The 12,109-nt window shown below is 38.2% G+C and overlaps 1 protein-coding gene across 2 annotated transcripts; it reads right to left on the minus strand.

Moving 5' to 3' along the window:
* Nucleotides 1-1,055: 1,055 nt before the first annotated feature.
* On the minus strand, nucleotides 1,056-10,307 carry LOC122656081 (ras-related protein RABA2a-like). 2 transcript variants are annotated; one of them, XM_043850516.1, is made up of 3 exons: nucleotides 10,084-10,307; nucleotides 1,273-1,752; nucleotides 1,056-1,200 (listed from the first exon to the last, which is right to left on the minus strand). In XM_043850516.1, the coding sequence occupies exons 1-3, from the start codon at nucleotides 10,246-10,248 to the stop codon at nucleotides 1,198-1,200; spliced, it is 648 nt and encodes a 215-aa protein (XP_043706451.1). In that variant the 5' UTR covers nucleotides 10,249-10,307; the 3' UTR covers nucleotides 1,056-1,197. The 2 variants fall into 2 exon arrangements, with proteins under 2 accessions (XP_043706451.1, XP_043706452.1); XM_043850517.1 differs by lacking the exon at nucleotides 1,056-1,200 and having other exon boundaries at nucleotides 1,244-1,752.
* Between the last annotated feature and the right edge of the window lie 1,802 nt (nucleotides 10,308-12,109).

Below are 12,109 nucleotides of genomic sequence, written 5' to 3' on the forward strand. Positions count from 1 at the left end.
CCTCTCTACTTCTCTAGTCTCTTAGCTACGTACTTATAGGAATCTCTCTCTTAGTTCCCATCTAGGCTCCCATTACTGCAAGGTCTGAGAGGGCAAATGTACGCTACCTACCCTCTGCTTCGCAGTAGAGGTTGTTTTCAAGTTTTGAACCCACAACCAATAGGTTGCAATAGTACAACTTAGCCGTTGCGCCAAGGTTCTCCCACTAAATAACACTTGAAAATAAAAATAAACATCTAGGTGATAGAATTTATAACATTTAAGTCCACCCAGTGATAGAATATATTACATTTATGTCCGTCCACCGTAACATTGCATAATGGATTTTCAAGTATAGATAACAATACCATCAAAACCTGTAATCCGTCATAACAACCAATACAGAATATCTCGACCATTGATTGGAAATTTTTTTTTTTGAAATATAATTATTTAATAACAATAATATTTAAATATGTTTGTAAATAATTTACAAATTGCCATTGAGCTTGGAATTTCGTCTAATCATTGTTAATAAATTCTCTCAAGGTATTCACCTAAAGTGGGAAGTGGATTATATGTTGAGTACATCCTCCATTCTTAAAAACCCACCGTAAATTTGACATACTGATATATAATCAATGTAGGCATCAACCATTGATACACCAAGACATAAAACATACTTTCTATGCACACAATATGAATACACACATTTATAAGTTATAACTATCAAAGAACCTTGTTACACAAAAAAACAGGACTTAAAATGAACCTGTCCAACAAAACACACAATATGAATACACACATTTATGTTTTAGAGTCACAATCCAAAAATACATAATGTGATAACCCTATGAACAATATGCCAATTCTATCCCTAGTTGTGGACACTTTAAATTATATCCTTATGACAAGACATCGCACATAAAATGATCATGCAAATGACAGGCTTGAATCTTCTTAATGCCAATTCTTTCTCCCTTGAATCTTTTATAATTTAAGACTAGAATCTCTTATTAATAGCGTTCTTAACCATGTGGTTGCCTTGTTCAATTAATTCCCCATCAAGTTATATAATAATAATATTTTGATCATTTACTAAAATATGAATTCCTCCTGTTTCTGATATCATGAAGCAAAATACAGTGAAATCCAAGAATCAATTTCAAACTCCTAAAAGAAAAAACAAACCAGGTAATAGACAATAAGGAGTCTAAACTATACTTTTTTCAGAACAATAACCCCCTCCCCCAAAAAAGGAAACGAAAAAAAAAAGAAAAGAAATCACCACTAAGATGAAGAGCAGCATGACTTCTTGGTGTTCATCTCTGATCCTGAGACATCAATTGTCTTCCCTTCTTTAATGTTTTCAGGTGCAGGCCCGTTTGAAGAGAGATTCTTCTTACTAATTATCCGGTATATTTCTGCAAGGATGGTCTGGAAAGACTTCTCAACATTCGTAGCTTCCAGTGCAGAAGTCTCAATGAATGATAGGCCTTCCTTCTCTGCAAAGCCTTGTGCATCTTCAGTGGCCACTGCTCGGAGATGCTTGAGATCAGTCTTATTACCAATTAGCATAATTACAATATTTGAGTCAGCATGGTCCCGCAGCTCCTTCAACCATCTACTAACATTATCAAATGTCATTAGTTTCGTAACATCATATACCAGAAGGGCTCCAAGGGCACCCCGGTAGTAAGCACTGGTTATCGCTCTGTAGCGCTCTTGCCCTGCTGTGTCCCATATCTGTGCTTTTATTGTCTTCCCCTCCACCTACTCAGAAAGAGAACGGGTAATACATGAAGGTAGTTTCTCCATAAAACAGTTGGTGAGACTAGATTAGCTCGAATCAAATTTAACAAAGCGTCAAGCAAAGGCATAAATTAAGATAGCAAGTTTGACTGGTTGTTTTAACAGGCAAGGACCCTAAAAAATAATCTGCTGAGACACCAAACAAGGTTTAAGAGATTGGACCCTAGGATCTGAACTGGATCTGGATGGATTACCCAGATCCACTGGAAGAACTGGACAGACCAGTAGGTCCCTATTAGAAGTTTGATAGGAACAACTATAATCTTTATCCCATTTCAGAACATTCAGGACTGATCCTGATACAGATCAGATCAATCTGATCCTAGACTCCATAACACCAAAACAGTGCAAAAAGAAGATAGCATAGATATCTAATCATTTAAGAGGAATTAGTCCTACCCAGACAATCAGAGTTTTCTTTCATTTAAGAAAAATTAGTCTAAATTAGTCTACCCTGACAATCATAGTTCACTTTCATTTAAGGGATGATTAGACAAAACATATAGACATTTTGATTGCACACATTTTACACAAACCCAACTCTGTCAATTAACAAAGATGTACATAATTACCATAGATTTAATCGACTGATTGTTTAGATTAAAAGAACACTTTTATGTTTTATTTTTTTCCCAGCTCAGCAAAAGAGATTGCACTTGAGAATGACAACAGATATCTATGCCATCTGTTTTCATAATAATTTATCCTTATTCAACAGGAGATAATATCCAAAATTGAAATACAGCAATTTATCGGTAAATCAAGAAACAATAGCAGACAGCATTAGCAGCAGGGGATGATAACCTGTCCTGGTCCAAATATAAGAGGTCACTTTTGGTTGGCATCCCCAAAGAAATATACAAGGTTACATTTAGGGATGCTAGGGGCAGTTCAGTAGGTAACTTGGCATGCCCCGTTGGGGGTGAGGGGTGTTCAGGTTTTGGTTACCCTATGATCACAGAGGATCTGGACCTGATATGCCAAAGGCTCATCTCTGGTAGGTTGGGTTTTCCTATGCCTGAAATGTTGGGTTATTACCTCTTGTTTTAACTGGAGATAGAGAAGGCCAGCCGTTCTAAGTTCTGGGGTTGGGTTGAATAGGACCATACCCAATCGGCTGGATCTGAGGAATCTGATCGTAGCTTCGGGTTCAAGTACGTACTGTGACCAGACCTTTGGGCGCTATTACTCGATCAGTTGAGAAACTCCCACTCTACAAATTGTTCCATTTTCTGCAGATTAATCGACTCATGGTCACGAGAAGCTTCAGCAGTTGAAACTTCTCATTGATCTCTCTCTCTCTCTGTGTGTGTCCAAAAAGGAGCTCCAGCCCTATATTCTCTTATACCTGCAACCATGTCATTTCCTTCCATGGAAACAGGGGTCCACCCCAGTCACCTCCCACTATCCCACAAAGATTTTCTGACGATCCCCTGCCCTGCCCCTTCCATGAGACAGACCCAGGTTATGCTTGATCTTAGGCTTATAAGGGTTGGGGTACAGAGTAGCTGCAACCCTACACCAAATTTGATTGATCAACATACTTAAATGCACTGTCTGAAAAGATCCATGCTACATAGAGAAAAGGATTTACTACTAAGACAAAACTTCAGTCACAACATTCCATTGTTGTAAGGACAACAACCTGTTCCCCAGAAACATCATGAGATTGCCAAATCTAAAAGTGCAAAATGTCTAATACAGCACTAATCAAAATCTCACAGAAGAGAGGCAATTTCATTTAATGAATATGAAGGCAATCAAATATGGGAAAGACAAAATTAACCATAAATTATTGTGGCTTGCTAAACATCAGTTAAATTTGAAGATTGAAAAAATAGACAAAAAAGTTTCAGAATTGTTAAAAAAAAAACCTAATAGCATAGGCATTTCTTCATTCGTTGCATCTATTATTGGGTAGTCATAAAAGATGGGATTGTTACGTTTTCTTTGGGCCAATATTGGAAATTAGTGGCAAGTTACGTTATTTCATACAGAAAGTGAAATTATGCTATATTATGGGTGTGTGTGCGCAAGTTGAAATTAGGCTAAATATATTTGGAATCCCTCTCCATGCCTAGTCGTTTTCTCTCTTTACAGCTTCATGGAATCCAGCAATCATTTCTCTGCAAAATGTCATTAGTCATGAGCTGGGGGAGGAGGGAATTTCAAGTGAAGTGCTTCAACATGTTATAAGTCTGGCAGAAAAGGCAGGTTTGAAGGCGCTGCCAGTGGATAAAAACTGGCTTTTCCAGGGGGTCCTGAAAGTTCTGTTAAATGCTGAAAAGAGGTACCAACTTGGAGTAGGAGATCCACTCAATTTGCGCTTTTGCTCAAGCATATCATTCATTTGGCATCTCAAGTAAATGTCATCTTCCTTCTTTTTTTTTTGCCTTTGGCAGAGGCTGCGTGATGTTCTCAGCCAAGTCTTTTTTTTTTTTCTTTTTCTTATCTGTCTCTTCACATTTTTCTCTTTATCAATAAATTGTTATTCAGAAATCAACAGCTTTGTGTTCATTATTAAAATATATAAAAAAAAAAGGGCAGGGAGGCACATCCTTGGAAAGTAAGATAACTCAATCAAAATTAATTGGGAAGGGAGAAACACTTAAGCTTGAAATCTTTCACAAAATTTAAAGGAAGGAGACCCTGTTTAATAAAATTGTCTATTTTATCATTGTGGTGATTTCCTATATCCTGGGATGTGAGGCAGGAAGGTTACTGGTAGCAGTTAGGGTTTTTGATGTTGGTGGATGGTGACAGCAGTTGCTGGTTGTGGGTCTTTAATGCGTTGCTTGTATTAACCATTTGTTAATTGCGGTAGAGGATGTCACCATGGAATGGTTATACCAGGCTATGCATTTCCTAATTCGATCTAATCCTGTCCTGTCCTCTCTTACTAAATGTTATTTGTTGCCAATCATAAGATTGTAACATTATACTTAGGGTTTTTTACAATTACCACCCCAAAAACTTTCATATCTACTATTACCCCTCCCAAAACTTTCAAACAACTATTACCCCCCCATGGTGCAAACTAATTACTAAATGGACCCCACCGTTACAGACCCCTAACGGTGGGGTTTAGTAGTGATACAAAACCCTTGTCACGGATTTTCTAGGACGAAAATGCCCTTTTGGGGTGGTAATTGTAAAAAACCCTGATGACAAGTCTTCTCCTTCTTCTCCTTCTTCTTCTTCCTCCTCTGCAACCCCAACCGAACTTGACTGAACATTCATCCTTCCTAATCGCTACACCTGCTTCGAATCTTCTCCAAGAAGGAAAAACCCACAACAAAGAATTTCTCATCTCGATCTAATTATAATTTTTTCACAAATTCAGAGCAACCGACGTTCTTCACACTCTTCTGCTATGAAGAATAGAAATCAAAGAAGAGCAAGAACAGGAAAGTAGAGCTCTTTCCACGATGATGAAAGCAAACGGTAAGCCTCCTTCTCTCTTCTGTTGTCTGCAATCAATTTTTTAATTCTCTATATATCTTTTTCCCCTTTTCATTTCTTGAAGAAACCCTAATCTGGGCTCCAATTCTCAGTCTTTTCACAGATTATTATCACGAATGGATCGACCGTCTCAAGAATACCATTCTTCCCGCAGCTTCGTCGCTCCATGTCATCTTCTTCAGCGAGCCTCCTCTGCACCCACGTCGATATTCTCTACCGCCATTTCCTAGACTATTACGAAGCACTCGACCTCGCCGCCTTTGAAGATTTCTCTCAGAGTCTCTACCCAGACTGGCGCAATCCCATGGAACAACCCTTTCTCTGGTTCGGCGATTTGCACCCAAATCTCTTCACCAATCTCCTCAGATCTTTCCTCAGATCTATCTCAAGCTCTCTGCAGATTGATGAAACTTGTTGGAAATTTTTCAAAGTTCTGAGAACTGGAATTTTTTTCGTCTAAAACCTCTGTTTCTTCTTTCAGTTTTAGCTTTATGTGAGACAGCTTCTTCTTTGCTGGCATTTACTGTGCTTTTATTTTAAATGCTAGGGTTTTATTCCAGAAATGGCGATTTTAAATGCCGTTTTGGATCTGTGAAGTACTTAGGCTGTCTCTGTTTGCCATTATATCTTCTTTTTTTTCTGTTATAGAGCGAGGAGGAGCATTTTATTCCTGTCGCTATAATAGGATTTTAACTTTTCAGCTCGGTTTGGGTGAGCATTTTGTTAAGAAAAATCTCTGAAGCTCTTCTGCTATTGATTTCTGAAACTTCGGAGAAAGAAAATGGTGGATTTGTTAAAGAGCTCAACTAGAAATAGGTTTCAGACGGCCGTGTGGGCCGTGAAGCTCGGTTTTCTTTTCATCGGAATCGTGGCCTGAGAAGAGGGCTTTAACGGCGGCACCTCTCTATCCTTTTATACGGTGGAAGAAATCGTGGCCTGAGAAGAGGGCTGAGATGAAGTTCTTCTTCCTCCGGTTTGCTGCAACAGGTGAGGTGGAGAGGATGAAGTGAAGAGGGTGAAGTGAAGAGGGCTGAGACGAAGTTCTTCAAAAGGTTTATTTCACTTTTTGACCAAGGGTATTTTTGTCCTAGAAAATCAGTGACAAGAGTTTTGTATCACTACTAACCCCCACCGTTAGGGGTCTGTAACGGTGGGGTCCATTTAGTAATTAGTTTGCACCATGGGGGGGGGGGGGGGGTAACAGTTGTTTGAAAGTTTTTGGGGTGGTAATTGTAAAAAACCCTTATACTTATAGTATTAAAAAGATCATCCGATTATTTGGTCTGGTAAAACCTGAGAAAGATCCTCACATAATCAAAATAATGCTCATAAAGTCATAAGAGAACCCCAAGTTTCAACTAAATTACAGTTATGATTCCAACATTTTACATATTAGCTTCATTGTTGGTTCTAGAGAATTAATACACAGCATTCAGTGGTTTTATTCAGAGGGTGGACCTTGGTGAAACGGTAAGGTTGCTTCATTGTGACCAAGTGGTCACGGGTTTGAGTCTCTGGAAACAGCCTCTCCGCAAAGCGGGGGTAAGGCTGCGTACATTATGACCCTTACCAGACCCCGCGGTGGCGGGAGCCTCGTGCACTGGGTACATCCTTTTTTTTTATTCTGTGGTTTTAGTCAATACATTTCACAGTACATCTTAACGAAAATGGTCCAATGATTAATCAAAATCCCAAGAATTTGGGAGTATTTGGGTAAACCAGTTGGAGATTGGAGAATGACTGATTTCTCTTTTGTTATGAGTGGTGTAGCTAGGGATAGTAGTTTTCTTGATTTTATTAGGACAACCAAAAATAGATTGAAGTTCACGGGCCGTTGGCTGAATGGTAATTGAAGGAAAAGACAGACACTAAGATGGACAGGAAATTGCGTTCATGAATTTTATGGGTGAAACCAGCTGGTTGATTTAGTACATTACCACAGGTTTGACACAGGTCGTCAAGATTACATAGAATCCATAACAACAGGAAAAGAACTAAGGATAAATCGCAAAAACAGCAAGGAATCAAGCCTCTGACATTTGAATCAGTATAGAAAACAATTCCACTGAAATGTATATCGAAATCCAAAGACAAACAGCAATTCCAAATGGTACAAAAGCAGCAGGCATAATAGCAAAGATAGCAAGCACACTGGGAATTTCCCACAGGAAAGACTTCAAGATTTCTGTTCTCAAAATTTTCAAAATATTAAAGGGCAGTGATCCAAGCATTTTTAGACTGTGATGATTCAAACTCTTAATTCTTAATTTGAATTCAACATATTGCAGTTCTACAACAACTTTGACTTCAACTAAGATACATACTACTAACTATTTGACACTGTAGGATGGTTTAAAGATCCTAGCCTGGTGCCATAGGGGCTCAGGAATTCTGTCCTCCTTCACTTATTTCACACCAACAAATTAAGGCTATCAAATACCGATTCAAGGTTTCCTGATGGATAGAAGTTAAATAACCTTGATATCAAAATAAAAAGTATGGCTAACAGAGTCATAATGAAATAAGAGGAAAAATGTAAGAGAATCCTAAGAAAGAAGATCAAGAATTAGCTACAATCTTAAAGAACTTGAAGAAAGTAGCAAAATAGCCCAGAACTAACCCAGATTGCATAAAAAGAAACCAGGTAATAAACCTACAACAAATCAGAGCATAAAAGTAGAATTAGCAACTATTTAACAACTTGGATGAATCCCAAAGATATCTGGCAAGAAATTCAGCCTTTTTTGTTGGGAGCGGGGCAAAAAAATTTTGCAGGAACCTCAGACAATTTCTTCTCCAGTTGACAACATAAAGCCCTTTAACAAGGGCATACCCACTACACGAGGCTCCCGCTACAGCAGGGTCTGGGGAGGGGCATATGTACGCAGCCTTACACCCACTTTTTGTGGAGAGGCTGTTTCCTTGAACATAAAGCCTTTTAACAAACCTTATGCAACTACTACTCCTATTTAAAGTCAAACTTAACTCTCAGACAGTGAAACTCGTAATACAACTCTAATTCAAGTTTTATAAACTCTTGTAACTGCCTGACTCTTTGAAACAAAGAAAAATATAAGTCAAACCTAGATCGTACTCCTAATTAAATTGGAATACTCAGAATACAAATCTCATTAATGCTTCACACCCTATCACTGAATGGCCATAACTCTCCCAAAACTCCTTGGAATCACCTTTTACTTTATGTTTCCATCACCTTATGACAATGCTGCTTCTAACCTTAAATCATTATGGAACTATGTAATAAGGATGCACGCCTGACTGTGTCTAGGTGCCTTTTCTTTACACAACCAGTCAGTGTCTATTACCTTCGCCAAAGAATTTTTTTTACCTAAAGCGACATGTTACCCTTGGTTGGATGAGATTCCTGTCATAGACCAGTTACAGGAGTCCACCACTTTGGTTGTGGAAGATGTCTAACCTAAACCAGTCCAGGCATATAATAATACCAACAAAAGAACCCGTTACTCTCACAAAAATGATGGAAAGATAGATTTACAATAAAACTGATCAAGAAGCTCCAACATCAATGGCAATCCCTTCATCCCTATGGAATTTTTGCTCTTTCAAAGTCCAAAGGTGGACACATTGTGGGGTGGTTTCTATTCAAAGGACACTAACTCTAAATAAACTTCAGGGAACATTACAAATGGCCAACAGATGTTACCTTTTTTTGGAAGAAAAAGAATCTGCAGACCACTCGCTACTTTTTTAAGAAGTGACATGCATTACAAATTTACAATGAGTTATTTTAATTGATTCTTCCATGTGGATTGGGAGACACCAAAAGACACTGAAGCATGGCTTGCTTACTGACTCAAAGTTGATTTGGTTCCTATACATCCTGTGGAAAATCATCCAAGCAGTTGTGTGGGACATTGGGAGGGAGATAGGTTTTTGATAATCAGGCCTGTGTGAAATCGAAGTCCATGGAGGTCATAGGAACTGCTTTTGGTGATGGTAGAACAATATTCCTACAAAAGAATGGAATCAGACTATGCTTTTTCTTCCTACTATGTATATGGATTTAGGTAACTGTTACATGAATGTATATGTATTTAGTTAGTCTGAAGGCGTCTAATCATTGGGGAAAATACATATATGTTCTAACTCAAACTAAAACAGCTCTCTCTAGTTGCATATCTAAGATTCAGAATAAAAAAATACATGTCAAATAAAAAAGATAATATAAAGAATAAGTCATCTCTACAGATAATTTTTAGCGTTTGATTTACGAAAGGGCTCAAGTGTACTTGCTTTTTAAGCATAAGATATTTTATCTTTTAGTGTTTAAGCATGGGATACTTGGATTACTATACACCCATATGTTGGGTTGCATGGAAGCAGATTTCAAGATTGGATCTCGATATTGATGAGAGGATATTGCTTTCGGATCTAAGATTCTAAGGAGAACACTAAGATAGCGTCGAAGAAATATCTCTAGACAATGAATCCACTAGATCCAGTTGCCATCCATCTCATACCAATTCGCAAACAAGTAATTCAGTAAAATCCCACAGTGGCACCAAATCCAAACAGAATTTCAAACATTTCCCGACTATAAACTCCAGATCGAACCTCTTAAGCTCCACATCTCCAAATCACAACCCAGACTAACTGAACAACACCATAAAACCAAATTGAACCCCGTATCACAATGATAACCCAAACCCACTTTAGCAAACAAAAACCCTCGCCACAATTTCAACAAATAATCGTGACAGAGGGATGAAGAGAAGCTGCATGCAAATGGTTTGAAACGAAAGAACTGTGAAGAAGAAGAAGAAGGAGATAGACTAGTGTTAGTTATACCTGAACGGTTCGGGTAGCGAATTCGACGCCAATGGTGGATTTGGACTCCAAGCAGAACTCATTCCGGGTGAATCTGGACAGGAGATTGGATTTGCCAACACCAGAATCTCCGATTAATACGACCTTGAAGAGGTAATCGTATTCTTCGTCCGGTCTCCTCGCCATCAATTGGATTTGTTTTGGCAGAAACTTTTTTTTCCGAGGAGGAGAGAAGAAAAGATCTACCAAGGGCAAAGAGTAGAAGAAACGAAAACAGATCTTCCTTTTGACTAGAATTTCCCAATCCCCAAAATCCCAAATGACTCGGGTATTTCCTAAAATCGAAGTTTGCAGTTTGAATTGAACTTGAACTTTGGAGGACAGAAAAAATGAATAAAAAAACCAAGGGAAAATTGAAGGAAAATCAAACGCGTCAAATTGAAAATGGAACCGGTCCAAATAGCTTGAATCAAACTGAACCGAGTAAATTTTTTTTACAATTCAGAACTGAAATTCAATAATCGAATTCGGTTTGATTCGTTTCCGGTTCCTATTGATTTTGAACTGAATTTGGGTACTAATATATTATAATATTTTAATATATTATAATATTAAGGCAAGAGATCGTTGTTTGGTCATATAGCACCTGCACACAAGGCATCAACATAGATGCAATTTTTATTTCATAGGGGCAAGACGGTACTATCTCACACTCCTATGTATGGGCGCAGAAGCCACACGACTAGGTAGCATTTTTTCAGAACTGATTCAATTTTTGGTTCGATTAGGGATCACGCCAATACTCCCCTCCCTGGAACTGAACCAAAACCAAACTAAATACCTAGTTCAGATCATGTTACAACCTTATGCATCTCCCTTTCTCGTCCTTTCTCTCAATCCAATGATGATGCTTACAAAATCACATGCCTTTGCATTTCTTCAAAAAGTGAACTTGGAGATTGGCCATGGAACGGGTGTATGATTCAGATCCAGAACTAGGGTCAAGATATGTGAAGGGTCCATATACCGAGCCTTTCAGTAACCAAAATTTATGAGTTAAATTTTTTTTTTTTTTTGAAATATAAGATAATTCATAAGGATTGAACCTAGATATTGCAATATGGCCACACATTAGTTTTACAACTCAAGACCCATTTTGCCATGTGGCAATATAGACTTAGTGGGAGAATGTTAGTTGATGTGGCCCATATAACCACGCCAGCCAATCCGGCCATTTGGTTTGGAGACATTGCAGATTAAGAGCTTTGTAACGGACATGGAGTGGTAACTGTTTACTCTTTTCCTCAATGGAAGGAAGAAGGTTACACAAGTATTAATAGTGATTATTTTGTAGGCAATGGGAAATAAGCAATGTAGAAAAAAGAGAACCTAAATTGACGTAAGTAAGAAACGAATGGAGACCATGAAGATTTACAGGGTTTGGCAAGATTGTCTACATCCATGATGAGATGAGACATGCTTTATCATCAATGGAGAGTTTGTTATAGCCGCTTGTCCTCACACCTCTCTTAGATTACAAAGAAAATCATGTCGCTACAAATATATAGCACAACCCTACATAGACACATATTACCGAAATGCCCATGTAGTCCTAAAAAACTTTCATGCTCTATAGTCTCTTAATGGTCATTCGAAATCAACTCAGAAATGCAAGCGACGGAATACAAGACACCATACCTCTCACGCAAACAAACAAAGAAACGATCCCTCCAGCACGGACCATAACAGAAGAAAAACCACCCCTGAACAATGAGCTCCCCCAATGGAACAACCCAAGAACACACTCAACTATGATGAAGCCAAAGTTGAAGCATGGTGGACAACATGGTAGGATCGCCAATCCTCAGGAGGTAAGTTTGAAACCTTCACTTCAATTGATGTTGTTTTCTAACAAAACAGTGTTAGGCTGTGTTTGGTATGCATTTTAGGCCAAATTATTGTCCAAGAATGCGAAATTGACCTAGAATGCCTTTTAGATCAATTTTGCATTCTCAGGCGATAAAAACAGTTAAAAATGCGAAATCGA

The sequence above is a fragment of the Telopea speciosissima genome, chromosome 3, assembly GCF_018873765.1.
Source record: "Telopea speciosissima isolate NSW1024214 ecotype Mountain lineage chromosome 3, Tspe_v1, whole genome shotgun sequence".
In the NCBI taxonomy this organism is placed as follows: Eukaryota; Viridiplantae; Streptophyta; class Magnoliopsida; order Proteales; family Proteaceae; genus Telopea; species Telopea speciosissima.

What these genes read in the sequence shown, in the direction of transcription:
- LOC122656081 (XM_043850516.1), bottom strand. Translation starts at nt 10,248, where the DNA reads ATGGCGAGGAGACCGGACGAAGAATACGATTACCTCTTCAAGGTCGTA. An exon ending in TCGCTACCCGAACCGTTCAG is followed by an intron (nt 1,753 to 10,083) that starts GTATAACTAACA and finishes CTTTCTGAGTAG; the next exon opens with GTGGAGGGGAAGACAATAAA.